The sequence below is a fragment of the Protopterus annectens genome, chromosome 5.part1 (genome assembly GCF_019279795.1).
Source record: "Protopterus annectens isolate FY-2018-M chromosome 5.part1, PAN1.0, whole genome shotgun sequence".
NCBI classification, from domain to species: domain Eukaryota; kingdom Metazoa; phylum Chordata; order Ceratodontiformes; family Protopteridae; genus Protopterus; species Protopterus annectens.
In genome coordinates, this window is record NC_056736.1 from 732,551,300 (window position 1) to 732,573,136 (window position 21,837).

Here is a 21,837-nt window from a genome sequence, read left to right on the forward strand (position 1 = left end):
GAAAAGTAAGAATTGTGCATGTGTGCACAAAGCTGAGCAAGAGACCTTTAGTATTCCAGGGACTGGGCACTCAGGTGGACACACGTTTTCAAAGGGGGAGGGGGGCACATGCCCCCCCCCCCAGTGCCACCTATGACTGATACAGAAAGCTTCTTCAAAATGTAAGACTAATGGCAACAGAAGAAGGACCACACATTTTAATACAGGTAGCACACGCATGATACAGACAACATAAGCAAAAAAAAAAGAAGCTAGAGGACTCAAGGTGTCAAACTATGTACACAAGGTATAAAAGAATGGCACTATTAAGAATATTGGTTACTAAGTTTCCTGTACACCAGGGGTGTAAACAGAAAACTCTATTTTGTACTCACAAACTGTTTTACTATCCTACAACCCTCCTGGCATCTAAAAAAATGCACACATCTTTAAAAATCTCCCCCAGCACTTGATAAATGTACACATCATTTCTAGTGGTCCCCTCTAAAACTATTAACAATGTTGCTTTTAGATTGCCACTCCTCTCTGTAAGGAAGATATATACCTGTTAGATCACTTTAGATAGTTGTAGATATAATATGGTTTTAAAAAGCTCCAATATTTCTGAGTGATGCAAAGAAAAAATATACACTGCTGCGTACAAAGAGTATGCCTGGCTTTACCCTTCCTGCACACAGGTTCCATTCTCCTAGTCTTTATTTACCTGCTGCTGTGGTGGTCCTTGGTTTTATTCCCTCCTGTTTTACACGTGCACAGTGCAGCTATGAGAAGGCGACCATAGCTCTCAGCTGTCCAGATGAGTTTTACCTCTTATTTTGGATTGTTCCTTATAAAATGCGTGTTTTATGGCAAATAAAATAATATTAAGTAATGACCTGGGAGGTTGGCATAATAGCGAAGGTGTTTACAATACAAACACAAGCTACAGCGTTTGATTCTCACATGGGATAATTGGCTAAACTTAAAAAATTAAAATGACCCAGAAGGGCAATTAGCGCAGTACTAATCTGTGAACCTATTACAGACATTTGAGTTTCAGACCCCACCCCCACAAATTATTTCTGGCTTTGTCCAGCTTTCTTACACTGCGAGGTTGAGAGGCTTGCAGGCGACTTATCAGGCCATATTCCAGGTTCGGTACCGAAATGTGCTTGCATTTATCTCTTGATAAATAAAACGCAATGCGTACTTCCCAAACTATGCATCATTTCTCAGAATGTTCCCCCTTCGATTACAACGTATTTTTCTTTCGTAATTTTGTTTCCGGTGTTATCGGACTGCAGCGACATTTGAGTTTCAAACGGCATTTCTTTTTGTAAAATACACACCAATACAAAATGTTATTCCAGCAACTTTCTAAGTATGCAAGAACCATATTTAAACTGTCCCTAATTTTTGCGCATTTACTTTCCTGATTATTTTCGCTAAGAGGTGTGTACAAATGAAGCAGTATGTGAAATGGTCATTACCTAATTTAAAAGCTACATTACTGTTTCCAAGCCGTACATTCCGCTTTTTATAATATATATTGCTCTGTAAGTGTGCACAGCCTGGTATACAAACCCGAACCGCGTTGCTGTGCCTTTGGAATTCACCTAATTTACCAGTTTAATCCACTGACAGCCACACGTGACGCCGCCGCAGTTTCCAAGGCAACAACTAAAACAATCAGGTGATGTGATTATGGAGGCAGATTCTGAGCACGGGAGCAACAACGTAGCGCGCCTTAGCCTCGAGCTGGAAGAAGAGCAGCAGATGAAGTGAGTTCAAAGAATGTAACGTGAGCCGTGCAGCCCGTGCTTTCCGGTCAGGACAGCACGCGGTCAGTACTGGAGTGTGCAGATGTCCCCTGAATGGTTCGCATTTCAGCAGAGAATGAAACTCCCTTTGTAGCAGCTGCATACATGTGAAATGTAGATTGCAGTGGTTACCCCTTGCCCTTATTTTTGTGTCACGTTCCCTCTCTGAACTGTTCTTTGCTCTTCTTGATTTGGTAGCATCTCTGCAGATTGACTTTATTTTAATGTAAGACTGACCATTTCAGGGGCTGCACAATGTTATTGTATACTGATAAGTTGTAAATCTATGAACAGTTTCTCTGGCTGTGCAACAATGAAAGAATGAAACTGCAGGCACTAAGAGTTGTGGGTGTAGTTCAGTCTTAAGATATATATGTGTGTATTAATACAGCCACATGAAAGGGTTTTTAATTAATTAGTTGCATGCCTCTCAACTGTCCAGATTTTTGCCTCATCTTTATAGTCTGTTACATCCCAAAGACATGCTGTAGGTGGATTGGACACTCTAAATTCGCCCTAGGCATGAGTGTGTGCGTGTGTGTGCCTTCAGTGGAAGGTTGGGCGCCGGGCTGGCAACTCGACACCGTAAAACTCCACTGCCAATCATGAGCGGACAGGTGATCCGCTGTGGAGACCCCTAACCGGGAAAAGCCGAAAGAAGAAGAAGATTGTGCTAATCTCGTCAGATTGGCTGGGTTGTCTCTGGAACAACTTGAACCAAGTGACTGCACTGGAAGTTTGTGTGGAGGACACAGTTTTTTTCTTCCGGTAGGTGAATGTCAGCCTTTTTATATGCACAGTAACTGGGACCATAGCTCTCAACCTCATAGTGCAAGAAATCTGGACAGAAAATAAAATAATGGCAGTACAAAGACCCAAAAGTAGTGACAAATTTTAAATATTGCACTTATAAACTTAGAAAGTTGATAGAATAACAAGATATGTGTTAACATGCATTTTTCTGTAGGGTATAGGTTCATAGGTAGGTACTACGCTATCTGCCCGAAGGCATTTATAAATCTAGCCAGAATATGTTGGCTTTCGCCGCCCCCTTAGATTAGTTCCTTGTGCCTCTGTCCAGCAGAGCCACTGAAGTGATCCCTGGGGTAAACTTTCTGTTTCCCATCCACTCGTCAAGGTTTCTCTTGAAGAGTGTTAGCAAGGATCTCTGCCTAATGTAGAGTGGAATCTTGTTCCAAATCATGGGAAGTCTCTGGGACAGGAATCTATCCCCCCAGCACGTCCTATTTATTGTGGTGAGGTTTAGATCCCTAGAGCGTGTGGCTTGAGGGGATATGGTTTTCTTTAGGTGGAGCATGTCCATCAATTCTGGGTTGGACATGGCCTTGTATGTCAGGCAGAGATCACCTCTGTGTAGGCGGTATGCAACCGAGTACAGCTGGAGTTTCTTCCGTCGAGCTGCATAGGGCATCTACTTGAGGCCAGTGATCCTCTTGGTGAGGTACTTCTGTGGTCTTTACAGCTGTTGCAGATGTCTTGTAAGGTACATCCCAAATGAGGCATTGTACTCTATGATGGGTCTGATGAGTGATGAGTAGAGGGGCACAATGACCTTTTTTGTTCTGGTTGTGAACCCTTTTGTGATTAGGTGGGCCACATAGAAGGATTTTGTAACCACTTTTGCAATGTGATTATCAAAGGAGAGATTACTATCTACTTGGGTCCCCAGATCCCTTATTACGTCTTCCGTATTTAGGGGACTACCACCTATGTGGTAATTTGTGGGTACTTTGTTTTTTCCAAAGGGGATGACTATGCACTTTTTGGCATTTAGCTTGAGGCCATGATTTTGGCACCAGGTATCTGTCTCAGTGAGACCCTTTTGGAGGATGACTGTGTCAGCCAGAGATTCAGTTATAGCTCCTAGTTTGCAATCGTCAGCGAACTTGGTCAGCCATAGTCCTCCTGTGCTTGCCTGTACCTCTGAGAAGTATATGCCAAGCAGGAGGTGTCCTAGGACTGAGCCCTGGGGAATGCCTCTTGTAACCGGTTTAGAGTCGGACCTAGCTCCCACAACTCTCACCATGTGGGTTCTGTCCATGAGCCAGTTGGCAACCCATCTTGTGACACAGGAGTTTATGTTCAGGCTTCTGAGCTTGTCCATAATACCAGAATGTGGAATGGTGTTGAAGGTCTTTGCGAGGTCTAGGCAGGCTGTGTGTACCACCTTTCCCTTGTCTATAGCCTTGGTAACTGTCTTAAAGAAGTCCACCAGGTTTAGGAGGCCTGATCTGCCCTTAACAAAGCCGAACTGGGTAGGGTCCAGTGTTTGGAGGTTCCCAATGTCTCTGTTAATGAGTTCCATGATGATGCGCTCCATAGCCTTGCAGACCAAGCTAGTCAGGCTTATAGGGCGATAGTTCCTTGGGTCTGTTGTGCTCCACCTTTGTGGAGTGGAATAACCATTGCTGTGCGCCACTCTATGGGTACGTAGCCTGTGGCGAGGCTGAGTTTGAACAGTGTGTTTAGGTGAGGGGTTAGTTCATCTTTGAGCTTGTGTAGGACACAGCCTGGGACACCGTCTGGTCCCATTGATGCTGTGTTTTTGGCTTTGGAGAGGGCTGTTTTAACCTCAGTGTCTATGATTTCAGGGGCTGTACATTCTTCTTGTATGGTTATGGGACCTTTTGGGGGTGAGAGGGGGGTGAAGTTTGCATTGAACCTGTCTGCCAGGATGTTGGCGATATCAGTCGGTTCAGTGTATTTTGTGCCATTCTGCACTAACTCCGAGCAGATCTGAGCATTGCCACTTAGATTCTTGACATAGCTAGAGAATGCCTTGTGGTTATCTTTGGAGTCCTTTGCAATTTTTCTTTCGAAGCTCGCCTTGGATGATTTTATGAGGGATCACAGTTTCTTACTGATACTGATCAGGGATGTCTTCCCTTCTTGGGATTTTACTCTTTTCTGTACTAGTTTCCTCCTTCTATTGTACAGCGTGTTTATGGCAGGGGTCTACCAGACTGGTTTCCTTTTCTTGGAGGAGTGAGTCTTGGTTTTGTTTGGGATAGCACAATCCATGCGTCCTTGTAGGTGCCCGTAGAATGCATTAGTAAAGGATTTTATAGCTTGGACAGTGTTATCCTTTAGCATGGGAGCTTTGAAACTTTCCACCTCGGTCTTAAGTAACGTAAAGTTTGCTTTTGAAAACTTTTTCACGGTGGTTTGCTTGACGAGGGGTGGGGAGAGAATGTGGATATCCAGAGTGATTTGTTTATGGTCAGATCTAACCAGCGAGGGGTTGACCTCCAGTGTGGAACACCAATCGCCCTTGTTGGTGATGACCAGGTCCAATATGTTGTCACCTCTGGTGGGAGTGTTGATCAGTTGATCCAGGGCGTTTGAGTTTATAAATTCTAGGAAATGTTGGGCAAGGGAGTTAGTACTTGAGTAGTTCTCCCAGGTAATGTTTGGGTAATTGAAATCGCCTAATATTAGGGTGTTTGGTAGGACCTTTATGTTTTCCAGTGTTTCCAGAAATGCGGAATGGGAGTCCTGGGTCATGGTGGGTGATCTGTAGCAAGTTACAATTTGAATTGCAGTTTTACCTGTTATTAATTGCATGTGGATAATCGCTGAAGCATCGTGCTGTACCACTAACCTGGAGGTGTGGGTATCCTTGATTAATATGGATATGCCCCCGCCTTTTGTATTTTGGTCCGGGTTCTGTGGCCGAAATGTATGGTATGAGTTGTAGCCTGGTAATGCTGGGTTGCTCTCTGGAGCCTTAAACCAGGTTTCTGTTACTGCGCATATATCGATTTTCTCCATACTGAGGAGTGCCTCGAGTGCGTGCATTTCAAGGTTTAGACTTCTGGCATTGAGTAGCATTACCCTCAGTTTTTTGTTACTTGTGCTATTTACGGCGGTGGGTTTGTCTTTTGAGCCTTGCCTAAAAAAGGCACTATGGGGATGGCAAGAGCCTTGGCCAGTATTCGAAAACCTAAGGGTGACAGGTGCATGCCGTCTCTAGTGAAGTGGCATGGGTTGTTGACCATGTCATCCCAGGCAGACAGACACTGGATCCCCTTTGAATGACCCCAGAAATTAGCCAATTGTTGAAATTGATAATTTATTTCTTTATGCAGTGGTATCATTGTTGGTGAGGGCAGGATGCTACTCAGGGTCAGGGTCATACTGGCCTGGGCTACGTGATCAAAGAGCTCTTCCATGTCTCTCTTCATGTAGTCCAGGGAGGTATGACTCAGGTCATTCACGCCAACATGGACAATGACCAAGTCATATTTGTACTTGTTCTGGAGTGACTTGAGTGCTTGTGTTATGTGGTATGACGTCTGAAATTCAAACGTGTGTCATTATTAAGTGTTTTCAGTCCTCAGTAATTTCCCAGAAAAACACAAATATTTATGAGGAACAGATGGAAAATATGAGGCAAAAATCTGGACATTCTGTGAAAATTTGGACAGTTGAGATGTATGCTGGGGACAAAACTCAAAATTAAGGGGGGAAGGGGGTGGGGTTCCACAATCATTAACATTTTAAATATCGGCATTTTCCTTACCACAGGTTTTAAACACAACACATAGATGCCATCTTAAGTCCATGAAAATCTTAACACTTGATATGCTAATATGTTTTTAATGTTATGATTTGCAATGAAAACAGCATGACTCTGTATTCCGAGTCGACATTCTATGACAATATGTTAGATATTTTGCTCCTTCTATGTACTTTACTATTCCCAGATTTAATTGAAGTATTTGTGTCAAGCAGTTGTTTTCTCAGTTGTCTGAGAACTGTTATTTTGGCAGCTTTATACATTAAGCCTTGGATACAATGTATTCCTTCCCAGAAAGCAATAACACAAAATTTCACTCTTTACTCATATTTTTCCCAGACCACCCTGTCACTTTAATGACATTATTTCAATTCTTCTGGTGTCCTGTCTAAATACATATTTAAGGAACAAAAATAATGTAATGCAAATCAAGAATCCAAAAGAAAGAGGCAGAAGTGAAACCAAGATTATTTTATTTCACAACAATGTGCGCTTTTTGATGAAGTCCATGTAATTTGGATGAAAGCGCTCATTGTTGTGGAATGAAAGAATCTTAGTTTCGCTTTTGCCTCCTTCTTTTGGATTCTAAGTGCAGAATTACAATTACCCACAGAATCTGTAATGCTTGTCTTAGCTATTATTCATGTTTATGTTTTAAAATATACTGAATTCTGTGTATCTACTATGTGTTCCTCATTGTTCGGCCTCCATTTCACTTTGCAAAAATGCTTTTGTAGAGTAATTAATATCCTTTCCACTCTCTGCATTTCTTAGTATGCTTTACCGTGGTTTGAGGTCTTTTCCCACATGTACATCTTTACCATAGACACATTCTGGAATTTCTCACATTAATAGACTTTTTATAGACACCTGGGCTGTTTTCTTGTAACATTATAACTCCTATATCACTTTGATAGCCATTTGCTTGTGGTACAACTGGCTTACTCACATCACAGTGTTTTAATGCTAGTGCATCCGTAATCTATAATCTAGCCTTGTACTCTTCCCACATCATTACAAAACCGACACAAAACATCTCTTTGTAAATATTACATTATCAGCACTGTAACTGAAAATGTGATTATTTGTGAAAAAAACTGTGATTGTAATGTGGTTCCAGAACTGCCATCCATAATTACTAATTCAATGTTTTTTTTATTGCTTGCATCGCTCTGTACTTAGCTGTATATTGTTAAATTTTGTTGTACTCTGTAGGTTTGCAGTTTGTTGTTGTGTCTTTCGGCCTTTCCTGGTTAGGGGTTGCCACAGCGGATCTCCGGTCCGCTAATGATTGGCAGTAAATTTTTACATACCGAGTTGCTGGCTCTGACGCACAACCTTCAATGAAGGTACGCCCATTCACGCATGTCTCCACAAAGAAGACGCTTTAGCTGAGAATCGAACAGGACAACGTCTTACTGTGAGGTGGCAACGCTACCGCAGCACCACCACCGCAGTTTGTAATGTATCAAAATAAAGCCAGTGTCATATTCAGATTTACTTCTTGTTCGTGTTATCTCATAGGCAGAGACAGAAAATGATCCACTGCGACAACAAATCCAGTAAAATAAAAATAATTACATCTTGCTTGGATAGTATTTTAAGAGGCACAGTCATCTCAGACATATTAAGGCATGAATTTTACAAGGTACTCCATAATTCCTACAAACCACTGTGATGCCTGTCTATCTTTTGGGTATAGCATTTGTAGAACAGCTGTATTGTTTTCAGTATCACACTTTGTGAGCCTTCAGTAATTCATGTCACGTCCCTCTGAAATGCCAGTTGTACTAATAAAATACCAAATGGAAGTCTAAAATATTTATATCTTTCTAATGATGTTTGCTTGTATACTATATGGAGCTTGCTTCAGCTAACCTTACCTGCCAGAATTCCTGGTTTGCATCTAAAACTGAAATTACCCGTAAAAAAACAAAAAGCAGAAACTATAAACCAAGAAAAGTCACCAAATATCCAGAATAAACGAAAGTGTCTCCAAAATTGTAGTTCACTCGATTTAATATTCGACAAGGAAACCAGCCACATACAAAGCAGTTAAAACCACATTAACGCTCTTAACATAGAATTGCGTTTTCGTCCTTCACAAGTCAGGACTTCATCAGATAATCATTATAATATTTAATTAATACTTAAATACAACTCTTTATTCACAATCTACCAATGAATTTAAAATGCATTAGTGGACCTCAAATCAAATGTTTGCCCTTCATAAATATTTAATTAGGCTTCCTTTGAGTCCATTGTAATGACAAAAATCATTTCATACTTATTGTTTTGCTCAATTCATACTGCATTTCTTATAAATATTATTTGTTATTTAAAAAAAACATCTAAAAATATTTATTTAAAACAACCATATGTATATATAATGTTCTGAATTTCATTCGTAATACTAAAATTAATTCAGTGTGGTTGAGATTAAAACCAAAGTAAATTTCTTTTCTACAATGCTGCCATCTCCTGGTCATTTGAATTATGACAAGTCTTTCATATCTCCGCAGCTCTCAATTTTAATACTGGGGTCAAGGAGATATAATCATTTAGTCCTGGTATTCTGGTGGCATCTAGTTTGATTTGCCACCATAATTCCCTATAACCCAACCATTCTTCCCACAAACCACCTCTTGCTTCTCTTTTAACCTGTTCTATGACAAAAAATTCAAATTGTCCCCCTTTACATTCCTTAACATGCCTGTATAATGCATTTGTTTCTCTGTTTTTCATAATATCATAAATGTGTTTATAAATTCTTTTCCTCAGGGTTTGCTCCGTCTTTCCTACATAAAATGAACCGCATTGCTTGCACACAGCTAGATATACTACCCCCTTAGTCTCACAATTATGATAGCCATTACTCCTAATAATTTCACCCCTACTAGCTATATAAATTTCACTGACATTCATTATATATCCACATTGGTTACACCTATTACATTTGTAACTTCCTTTCCTTTTTTGTCCATCAATAGTTGCATTTGTCTGTTCTTTGTTTTCAAAACCAAATTTTGTTTGTGATTCCAAAATTCTTTTCATATTCCACGCATTTTTATACACAATTTTTGGAACTAATTTGCTCATTTTTGTTATGTCAGTAATAGCTGAAAATTTACCCCATTCCTTTCGAAATATATCACTAATTTTCATATTAGAAGAATTATATTCCATAATTAGAGCTTGCTCATAGTTGCCTTTGGTTTCGAAATTATTAGGTGAACAACTACCAATATTAATATTTGTTCCATCTCCTTTAATAGGTTTGAATCTAGTAATTCTACCCATTTCTACCTCCATTCTAATCTTCCTAACAAACTCCTGAGGATAACCTCTCTCCTCAAACATTCTTTCCAGTAGATCACATTCCTGTCTGAAATCTTCACTAGAACTAGTCATCCTACTACCCCTCACAAATTGTCCTTTGACAATGATCTTTTTACAATGTGAGGGGTGTGCACTAGTGAAGTGGAGAAACGAGTTACAGAATGTGTCTTTCCTGTAGATTTTTGTTTCAAATTCTCTCCCATTTTTATATACTTCCACATCCAGGTACTGTAATCTCTCTGTCGATGTGTTATAAGTAAATTTCAGGAAATTTGTAGTACTATTTAAATATTCAAAAAATTCTTGAAATTTCTCTATACTGTCCCTCCAAAAGATGACTATGTCGTCTAAAAAATGACGGTATAGGGTCCAACATCCTTTATATTTGGAATCTAAAATATAGTCCTTCTCCCATTTGGCTAGAACTATATTGGCATATGTGGGGGCACATGCTGCATTGAACATTAGGAAATTATATTTCAAAACCATTTCAACCAATCCCAATACCATGATTTTTTCCGAATGTGTTAATTTCATATCTCTATAAACCATGTCTTCAAACATTTTCAAACCTTCATTGTGTGGAATACTTGAAAAGAGATCAATTACATCTATGGTAATAAAAATCAAATTATCCTGAATTAGTTCTGATTTTATACTTTTTAATAGATCCCACGAATCTTTCAAAATATTCAAGTTTTCACTACATATGTGCTTTACCTTTTTATCCACTAATTTAGCCAATAGACAATGGGTCTCAGGAGGGTCATCCTTATTTTGTGGATCTTAGGTATCCCTAAATGATGGGGTTTTAGGTTTTGTCACCTTTAAAAATCAAATGTTTTCCTATCTATTATTGCTTCAGTCAACATATCATAAAGTAAGCTGTCTATTTTAGAATAAGCTACATTCATTTCGTTCAATGAGACTGTTGTATATCTAGCTGTGTCATTAAGCATGTCATTCATCTTTCCTTCGTATGTAATGTTGTCCATTATCACAACTCCTCCCCCCTTATCAGGTTTCATTATTCTTACTTCTTTATTCCTTCTAAGTTCTTTTAAAATTTCATTTTCTTGCTTAGAAAGGTTGAATTCAATTCTGTTTTCATCATAGGTTTGTCTAATCTCCTTTTCCAGAATTTTTTAAAAATTCCTGATTTGGGGGTGTAACCTGAGGAAATGAATCCACTTTACTATCTTCAGAAAATAAAATTTCTAAATTTATTTTCCTAAGAAACAATTTCAAGTCTATAATAGTATTCACTATTTCTCCTTTCCCAGAGGGAATAAATTTGAAGCCCTTGCTTAATAGATCAAAATGTTGTTTTTTAAGCACAATATCACTAAAATTGTAGATGGAAAAATGGTTGTAGTTGTATTTAGTACCACCATTAAATATTATGTCTTGTATTGAGTCTACAACTGGGGTGGGGTGTACATGCTTTAGTACCTCCCTCTCCCCCTTCTCCCCCCCCCATTTCTGAAAATGTTGAAACCTGTTCTGTTTTCTATTTTCGTTAAATGTTTCCCTATCTAAAGGTGGAAATTTGTAATCATAATCCATATCCATCCACTCTTGATTGTTACCCCCTTTATTCCTTAATTTCCCATCTTCATAATAATTATAATTCTTATAGTCATTAATTTTCATAGGAGGTGGTTTTGGGTAACTTGTATTGTTTTGATATTCTCCTATATCCCTCTTGAGCTTATTAACTTTCCTTTCACTATATCATCACATTTCTCATCTATATCTACCCTAATTTTATTATACTTCTCCCTTTCCTCTCTAATTCCAAAAATTAAATCTTCCTTGATACCACGATCTAATATTTCTATCTCTATCTTTAATTCATCCTGCATCCTGTTGTTTTCTTTCATTATCAGCCTTAAAATACTCAAACCACACTGATTAAATACTTCCTTTAAGTCATTATGGAACTCTGACCCCATCTCAACTTAGTCCCTTTGGGACTATTTTCCTATTTACACATTCTGCCAAGTATTCATTTTCAGTGTTAAGCGTTTTAAACTTAAACATAAGCTTGGATAATTTATCTACCTTGGCAGAATATGTTAATCTATCACCACAGTCTGTTCTGTTCACGTTGTCAAACCTAATGTTAAATGGTTGATTAAGCCAGTCATGCATGTCTTCTTTCTTCCATAAGTCTTGAATGGAATTATTAACAGTACCTTCTTTAGCCTTACTTGTAGAAGGCCTGTCAAGTTCACTCGTGGCTGTTCCAGTTGATACACTCCCTTTGGCATGTTTATCCGAAAGTTCACTGCGTGCCAAAATACCCGGTGTGACTACCGGATCAAAAGATACACCATTCGGTTCCTCCATCTCCATTTCTTGTGTGGAACTATGATTTTGTTTAGCTCCTTGTAACCTTCGGTTCCTCAGTAAATGGCAGAATGACACAAGATCTATTAATCTGTTGCCCAATCAGCCTACGGATTCCCCGTGTCTTCTTTGGGAGTTCCGCCTTCCATCTCCTGGATATAAAGCACCGTAAACCAAAAAGCAGAAACTATAAACCAAGAAAAGTCACCAAATATCCAGAATAAACGAAAGTGTCTCCAAAATTGTAGTTCACTCGATTTAATATTCGACAAGGAAACCAGCCACATACAAAGCAGTTAAAACCACATTAACGCTCTTAACATAGACCTTCACAAGTCAGGACTTCATCAGATAATCATTATAATATTTAATTAATACTTAAATACAACTCTTTATTCAAAATCTACCAATGAATTTAAAATGCATTAGTGGACCTCAAATCAAATGACAGCTAGATATACAACAGTCTCATTGAACAAAATGAATGTAGCTTATTCTAAAATAGACAGCTTACTTTATGATATGTTGACTGAAGCAATAATAGATAGGAAAACATTTGATTTTTTAAAGGTGACAAAACCTAAAACCCCCATCATTTTCGGGATACCTAAGATCCACAAAAATAAGGATGACCCTCCCCTGAGACCCATTGTCTCAGCGGATGGGTCTAAGACATTACCATTGGCTAAATTAGTGGATAAAAAGGTAAAGCACATATGTAGTGAAAACTTGAATATTTTGAAAGATTTGTGGGATCTATTAAAAAGTATAAAATCAGAACTAATTCAGGATAATTTGATTTTTATTACCATAGATGTAATTGATCTCTTTTCAAGTATTCCACACAATGAAGGTTTGAAAATGTTTGAAGACATGGTTTATAGAGATATGAAATTAACACATTCGGAAAAAATCATGGTATTGGGATTGGTTGAAATGGTTTTGAAATATAATTTCCTAATGTTCAATGGAGAGTATTACCAGCAAACTAAAGGCATATCGATGGGGGCAGCATGTGCCCCCACATATGCCAATATAGTTCTAGCCAAATGGGAGAAGGACTATATTTTAGATTCCAAATATAAAGGATATTGGACCCTATAATAGTCATCTTTTGGAGGGACAGTATAGAGAAATTTCAAGAATTTTTTGAATATTTAAATAGTACTACAAATTTCCTGAAATTTACTTATAACACATCGACAGAGAGATTACAGTACCTGGATGTGGAAGTATATAAAAATGGGAGAGAATTTGAAACAAAAATCTACAGGAAAGACACATTCTGTAATTCTCCACTTCACTAGTGCACACCCCTCACATTGTAAAAAGAACATTGTCAAAGGACAATTTGTGAGGGGTAGTAGGATGACTAGTTCTAGTGAAGATTTCAGACAGGAATGTGATCTACTGGAAAGAATGTTTGAGGAGAGAGGTTATCCTCAGGAGTTTGTTAGGAAGATTAGAATGGAGGTAGAAATGGGTAGAATTACTAGATTCAAACCTATTAAAGGAGATGGAACAAATATTAATATTGGTAGTTGTTCACCTAATAATTTCGAAACCAAAGGCAACTATGAGCAAGCTCTAATTATGGAATATAATTCTTCTAATATGAAAATTAGTGATATATTTCGAAAGGAATGGGGTAAATTTTCAGCTATTACTGACATAACAAAAATGAGCAAATTAGTTCCAAAAATTGTGTATAAAAATGTGTGGAATATGAAAAGAATTTTGGAATCACAAACAAAATTTGGTTTTGAAAACAAAGAACAGACAAATGCAACTATTGATGGACAAAAAAGGAAAGGAAGTTACAAATGTAATAGGTGTAACCAATGTGGATATATAATGAATGTCAGTGAAATTTATATAGCTAGTAGGGGTGAAATTATTAGGAGTAATGGCTATCATAATTGTGAGACTAAGGGGGTAGTATATCTAGCTGTGTGCAAGCAATGTGGTTCATTTTATGTAGGAAAGATGGAGCGAGCCCTGAGGAAAAGAATTTATGAACACATTTATGATATTATGAAAAACAGAGAAACAAATGCATTATACAGGCATGTTAAGGAATGTAAAGGGGGAAAATTTGAATTTTTTGTCATAGAACAGGTTAAAAGAGAAGCAAGAGGTGGTTTGTGGGAAGAATGGTTGGGTTATAGGGAATTATGGTGGCAAATCAAACTAGATGCCACCAGAATACCAGGACTAAATGATTATATCTCCTTGACCCCAGTATTAAAATTGAGAGCTGCGGAGATATGAAAGACTTGTCATAATTCAAATGACCAGGAGATGGCAGCATTGTAGAAAAGAAATTTACTTTGGTTTTAATCTCAACCACAATGAATTAATTTTAGTATTACGAATGAAATTCAGAACATTATATATACATATGGTTGTTTTAAATAAATATTTTTAGATGTTTTTTTAAATAACAAATAATATTTATAAGAAATGCAGTATGAATTGAGCAAAACAATAAGTATGAAATGATTTTTGTCATTACAATGGACTCAAAGGAAGCCTAATTAAATATTTATGAAGGACAAACATTTGATTTGAGGTCCACTAATGCATTTTAAATTCATTGGTAGATTTTGAATAAAGAGTTGTATTTAAGTATTAATTAAATATTATAATGATTATCTGATGAAGTCCTGACTTGTGAAGGACGTATGTTAAGAGCGTTAATGTGGTTTTAACTGCTTTGTATGTGGCTGGTTTCCTTGTCGAATATTAAATCGAGTGAACTACAATCTAAAACTGAAATTAACTTGATGTTTGACATTCCTGAAGTCGCTTCTTTCCACACCTCTCAACCTCTAACTGTAACAAATCTGAACAAAGCCACAAATAATGGGGAGACAAAGGTCCAAAATGAGGGACAAATTTTAAATATTGGTCTTATAAATTTATAAAGTTGTTACACTAGTATGTTTTGCATTATTGTCTGAGGGATATGAAATATAAAACTGAAAATGTACATTATTATTTAGTGACATCGGTCCTCAATAATTTGCCAGAACACCACAAATTGTATGAGGAACAGAGTAAAATTATGAAGTAAAAAACCTGGGCAGTTGTGTGGTATGCTTCTTTGATGGAAAGCAATGATTAATACCATGTTGTAGTCACTTTAGTCAGATCTTGAAGATCAATGCAGGCACAAATCTTGTCCTTCTTTATAACACTATTCTGACATTATTTTGGTTCATAATGCTTCTTAATAATACCTAAGCTTAACATTTTATTTCCTGCTCTGTTTTACTTCTGAGAGATACTGTCACTGTTCTTGGACTATGATCTTTCTCACTTTATTGCATTTTATTTTTATATGCTGCATATGTTATTCTCCTGACAAAGTTTCTATGTCTGTAAATTAATCAGCATTTTCATGCAGAACACCTATGCAATGGCTCTGCACAGTATCTCAGATTATTCCATGACTGAGACTGTACACATGCATTCTTTGGTTTTGTACTGTGAATGTATATTATCATTAACAGAGTTTCACAAGCCATACAACACAAAGGATTAGAAGTTACTTGTTTAAGTGCTGTAATCTTAAAAAAATAAGTTTTTGAATTTATTATTTTTGTATTACCACAACAGCAGTTTTCAACCTAATAACTCCGTGAATTGGCCAGAAAATGCTAACAATGTACGTGCAGTTCTCTCTTCAGTACCAACTAGCCAGAATATTTCTGGTGTCTGTAACTGTGTCTAGTTTTAAATTCAGTATCGTATTAGCTGCCAACAGTTCCTCCCAGCAGACTGGCTTGCAGGTTCCTCAAAAGCATTTTAAGTTTCACTGTATCCATTTTTTTTCAACTGAACGGACCATATGACCAGCTCATTTTCATTTTGCAGTTTAATAAAATATTGATTATTTTGAATGCACTTTTGTTTTCTTTAACACATCTTTGCAAAATGCCATTTTCCTAACACAGATTCTACTAGATTTATTAAAAGTAGGACATTTATTCCTCCAGTGCTCACAGCTACACTTACAACAAGCGGCTTGGAGCTTAATTAAATGAGAATTTGTTTAGTCTCCATTACAGCCACAATGTATTGTAATGAAGTTATTTCACCCCTATTTCTTCAATATATTCTCACTTGATTTCTTGTTCATAGGTTCATAGGTTGGTACTAGGCTATCGGCTGTAAGGCCTATGCAAGCCTAGCCATAACAATTCCCTGGAATTTTTTTCCCACAATATTTACTTCTCTGGGCCCCTGTCTAGCAGGGTGACTGACATGATTCCCGGGGTGAATTTCCTATCTCCCATCCAATCATCAAGGTTCCTTTTGAAGAGGGCCAATGCGGTGTTCTGCTTGACATGTATGGGCAGTCTATTCCAGAGTATGGGGAGTCTCTGGGTCAGGAACCTATCCCTCCAGCATGTTTTGTTCAATGTGATGATAAGGTTTAGATCCCTGGAGCATGTGGCTCTGAGGGATTGGGATTTCTTTAAGTGGAGCATGTCCAACAGCTCAGGGCTTGACATGGCTTTGTATGTTAAGCAGAGATCGCCTCTGAGTAGACGATATGCCACAGAGTATAGCTGGAGTTTTTTTAGACGGTCAGCATATGGCATCTGCTTTAGGCCTGTGATTCTTTTAGTGAGGTATTTCTGTGGCCTTTCCAGCTGTTGCAGATGTCTTGTGAGGTACATACCAAATGGGGCATTCTATTCTATAATGGGTCTAATGAGGGATGAGTACAGTGGGACAATGACCTCCTTTTTTCCTGGATGAAAAGCCCTTAGTGATGAGGTGTGCCATGTAGAAGGATTTCCTGACTGTTGTGGCAATGTGGTTATCGAAAGTGAGACCACTGTCTACTTGTGTCCCTAAGTCTCTCATCACACTTTCGATGTTTAGTGTCCTGCCACCTATGTGGTAGTTCATGGGTACATGTTTTTTTCCAAAGGGGATGACTATACATTTCTTGGCATTAAGCTTGAGCCCATGGATCTGGCATCAGGCATCTGTTTCTGTAAGGTCCTTTTGTAGAATATCTACATCATTTGGGGATTCAATAATGGCTCCCAGTTTGCAGTCATCTGCAAACTTTGTTAGCCAGAGTCCCGTAATGTCGGCCTGTACTTCAGAGAAGTAGATGCCAAACAAGAGTGGTCCCAGGACTGAACCTTGAGGTACTCCACTTGTCACTTGTCTGGAGCTGGATTTGGAGTTGGCTACTTTTACAGTCTGGGTTCTGTCAGTAAGCCAGTTGGCAACCCATCAAGTGATGTAGGGATTTATGCCCAGCTTAGTAAGTTTATCTATGATTCCAGAGTGGGGGATGGTGTTGAAGGCCTTGGCGAGGTCCAGATAGGCTGTGTGGACCTCCTTACCCTCATCCACAGCTCTGGAGACCGATTCGAAGAAGTCAATCAGATTCAGGAGACAAGATCGGCCCTTCACAAACCCAAACTGGATAGGGTCCAGTGTCTGGAGGTTGCCAGTGTCTTTGTTTATAAGTTCCATGATAATGCATTCCATGCCCTTGCAGATCAGGCTTGTCAGACTGATGGGACGGTAGTTCCCGGGATCCAAGGTGGATCCTGCCTTGTGGAGCGGGATAACTGTAGCTGTGCACCACTCAGTGGGCACGAAGCCTGAAGTGAGGCTATGATTAAACATGTCACTTAGGTGGGGTGCCAGTTCATTTTGTAGTTCATGTAATACACAGCCTGGGATGTCATCTGATCCCATGGATGCTGTATGCTTAGCTTTGGAGACTGCTGTTTCTACCTGTGTGGCTGTGATTATCGGAATTTGGCAATCGTTTGGTATTGAGATGGGCCCTTTAGGGGGTGAGAGGGGAGTGAAGTTGGCACTAAATTGATCTGCCAGGATATTGATATTTCATCATTTAATTTGACTAGCATTTTTTCTTACACACATTGATTTTTCAAAGTATTCTAATAGATCATTTTAGGGTATTGACTAACATTTCTATGGTATTACATTGGGATGAAATGGCTAGGCTTAAAATGACGTTCGGGTCAATAGCCTAGTAATTGCCTATGATTGGTAACTTTCCTTGCTTTACACACCTTCACTGCTTTTGGTTGTGTTCTGGTCTGCATCTGTTAATAGCTTGCCCCTTGCTTCATTACTTTATCACAAACATCTCTTTTTCACATTATTAATTAACTCATCATATCAGCAGTCTTTGGAATCACTCTTTACCTCAGGGTCTATATTAAATCGGTAAACGCTTAAAAAAGCGAACGCTGATTTATCGACCCCATGTAAGCGAAAGCTTACAGTCTCGAACACTCGGAACAGCAATTTTTTCACAGGGAAAAAATCACTGTTCCACAAAAAAAAAATGAAAACTTCAAAACATTACATATTTTATCTGTAGAACTTTATGACCTTATAAAGAACAAAATGTCAAATACTTTCTAGGCTCACAGTAATCTGTCAGTTTTAGTCTTGTGTTCTTATTTTGTATCTGTCTTCCCCTCCCACTTTCAAGTAAAAATAAGAGTTAAGTACTTCAAAGATTTCCTCTTCAGTGACATATATAAATGTAGTATGTTGTACCTTTTCAGGCTTCTGCGCCGATTCACTCACAATAAGTACACCAGTTCTGGAGCCAAAATATTCCAGTTTAGTACCAATTTTTTGCACAGCAAAGTACTTGATGGTCACTGCAACTGACTTATTTTCCACAGTGAATTTTACTTCTGAACTTCCAAACACACAAACTCTTGAAAACAAATAATATTTCTTCAGTTTTGCAGGTACAGTTTTCCAGTTCCGCAAGTATCGCTTTACTTTAGCAAATACTTCTTCACTTTTCAAAATATGTGTTAAATTCTTTCTGCCACCATGTAGTATCTCAGTTTGTAGCCAGTAAGAAAACACTATTCTATCGACTATGAATATATATTTGTAGTGAATTCTGTCTAAACAAAGTATACCACATGACATACAACTTCCTGTAGCACGTTTATTGGAATTTAAAGATATATATGGTGTATTTTATAAAGATCACAATCGTGTGGTAAAAAGGACATCATCTAAAAACAAAAAAGATGAACCCACTCATCTCCAAATTAGATACTTCAGATCTAGGCTGTATCCTGATAGCTTGTCCATAAAACTTACAAATAGGATGGAAGATGTGACATAACCTTGGCAAAGATATGCATCCCCCTGAAAGTAATTGACTTAAATGCCAGCAATGCGAACAGAACTCTTGCTTCTTAAAACAGAGATAATAAACAGCATGCATCATTGATCCTGGGACTCAGTGCTGACAAGTCAACTCCCACAGCACATTTTGGGGTACATGATCTTATGATTTCTCCAGATCCTTTTAAGACATGTAGGCAGTACTGGCAAACTCCCATGCCCTTTCAAGTATCTGCAGCTGGAAGAATTGATGCACTTTTACACATCCAGGATAAAATCTGCATTACTGCTGTTTAATCAGAGGCTTGACTATTGGGAAGTGTCTTCTTTCCAGCACTCTTACATAAAATATAGTTTGTTTGTTTGACATTTGTTGACCATGAATGTCTGACTGAGGTTGTGCCCTTTTTCAGCAGAGGCCTGGGGAGAAAAGCTCCACAAGGTATTACATACACCATAAAAATGTTTATAAACAGTACAGTATGCATGAGGTAATATAAACATGCATTATAATGCTTGGATTCCCACTTTTAGCATGAGAGTTTAAAAGGTATTATTTACTAAAAAGGCAATAAAATAATATGTTAAAGTCATTCATATATCTCCAATACATAAGGAATTCTTCATTTTGAGGGGAAGTAATAACAATTAACTCAGAGGTTAATATAAGAGTACAGAAAGCACTGTATATCAAATCTTAGTTCTTACAGGCAACAGTATGTGCATCAGTAATCAGAAGCAGAGAGGAAGTTGATCGAGAGGGCAGGTGATAGAAAAAGGTTAAGTGTCAAGAGAAAAAAAAGGAGGGTGGCTATGGGTAAAAGAGGGAAAATTAGAGATTTTTTTAATTTATAAATAAGAGAGGAGAGTAGTAGTAATTAGAATCAAGTAAAAGGTAGAAAAGGGGAGTAACCTAAGTGGGGAAAGAAGGGAGGGAGGTAAATATGAGTGGCGGAGAAATTTAGTGAAAAAAGGTATTAGGAGTTAGTTCTCTGGCTAGAATTAAGTATGACTTGAGAAGGGGCTGTATGTAATGGGGGACAGGTGAATAAGTTCATGGTGGTTGTGTACAGGAGCAAGTCTAGGTATTTGTAAACTGGACTTTTAGGATGATTTTAATTGGGTGGGTCTGTGTGATACATCTGATTGTTAAAGGTAGCTTATACCTGTGTATAGAGGGAAGATAGTTGTAGAGGGTTTCTCCAATTGATTTTTTATGTTTGTAAATGTCAAGGAGGATTTGGCCGGTGCTTCTAAGTGTTCTGGCTGGGGGGTAGTAATTTAAGATGTTGGAAATGTTAGAGTAGAAGGAGGGTTTGTAGAGGATGGAGTGGATAATATAAAGTTGATAGAAAAGAAGTTGATTGGGGAACTCAAGCCAGTTCATTGTTTTTAATGCCAGGCAGTGATGGGATTTAGGTTGAGTGCTGGCGGCAAATCTAGCTATTTTGTGATATGTATTTGCCATCTTATTCAGTAGTGTTGCCTGTAGGTTGGTGATGATTTGGGAGCCATAGAAAAGACAGGGTAGGAGATAAGCAAGAGCGAGTAACCGTCTTCTTCTGGTAAAATATACTCCAAATACATTATTCAAATAGTATAAAATGTACTCCAAATGCATTATTCAAATAGTATAAAATGTACTCCAAGTACATTATTCAAATAGTGTAAAATGCACTCCAAAATTAATTAGGAACACACATTAAAGAACTCCACAAGGGACAGTAATAGCTTAGACATTATAAACATTAATATTTTGATTTCTTATGCCTTTCCATTTATTATTATTAGCAGACCGGAGGTCCGCTGTGGCGACCCCTTACCGGGAAAAAGCCGAAAGACAAACAACAACAACAACAACTGATTCCATCAGAAGTGACACTTTTCATTTTATGACATCTCTATCAAGACATTTTAAAAATGTAGTCATATACCTTCTGCAGATCCAAAAAGCACATGCAGATAGTATGGACAAACATCAATTACTCCTTCAGTATCTATCCAAGAGCAAAACACGGATGTGCTGTTCCATGGCCAGAATGTTATCTGCACTTCTTTCCCTGAATCAGAGGGTCAACTATTAGACTCATCTGACTTATAAAAAAGCTCTCAATAAATACTAAAAGTAAATTTAAAGAAACACAAAAGAGTTCTAAAATGATCTCAACATGTCACAAATAAATTATAACATAGACTTAGTTACCAAAGTCAGGAAAGACAAAAATGAAAAATAAATAAATAAATAACATGATCATTTTTTTTCAGTTACATATTTAAAAATGACGGATAACCAAATTAGATTGCTTGACGGAATAGTTTCCAATCTCATTATTCTACCTGTAAGACAGAGTGAGTGGTGCTAATTGTTGGATACAATAATGCTATCACTGAAGATGCTGTACAAGTGACCTACTATAATAGTTAAGTAGAGCATGACAAACTCAGTGGGACCTGATTATTAGTTAGTTTGTTTGAAGTATATATTTATTAACTGAAAATAACCCATTATAGGTTAAGGTCTGGGGGAGTAAAGCTCCACTTTATATGTGGGTTTCTAATCACTAAAAATGCATGGCATACAGACAGTAATAATACATGGATTACAATATGCATACAGTAGACAGCATTTGCAAAAAAGTT

At 37.9% G+C, this 21,837-nt stretch overlaps 1 protein-coding gene across 1 annotated transcript in view; it reads left to right on the forward strand.

Moving 5' to 3' along the window:
• Nucleotides 1-1,256: 1,256 nt before the first annotated feature.
• The window catches only part of LOC122803631 (coiled-coil domain-containing protein 169-like), a 404,533-nt gene continuing 383,952 nt past the window's right edge, over nucleotides 1,257-21,837 (forward strand). The window contains exon 1 of the mRNA XM_044073370.1: nucleotides 1,257-1,760. Coding sequence (XP_043929305.1) covers nucleotides 1,684-1,760 — 77 coding nt within the window. The 5' untranslated portion in view covers nucleotides 1,257-1,683. The remainder of the gene's footprint in view (nucleotides 1,761-21,837) is intronic.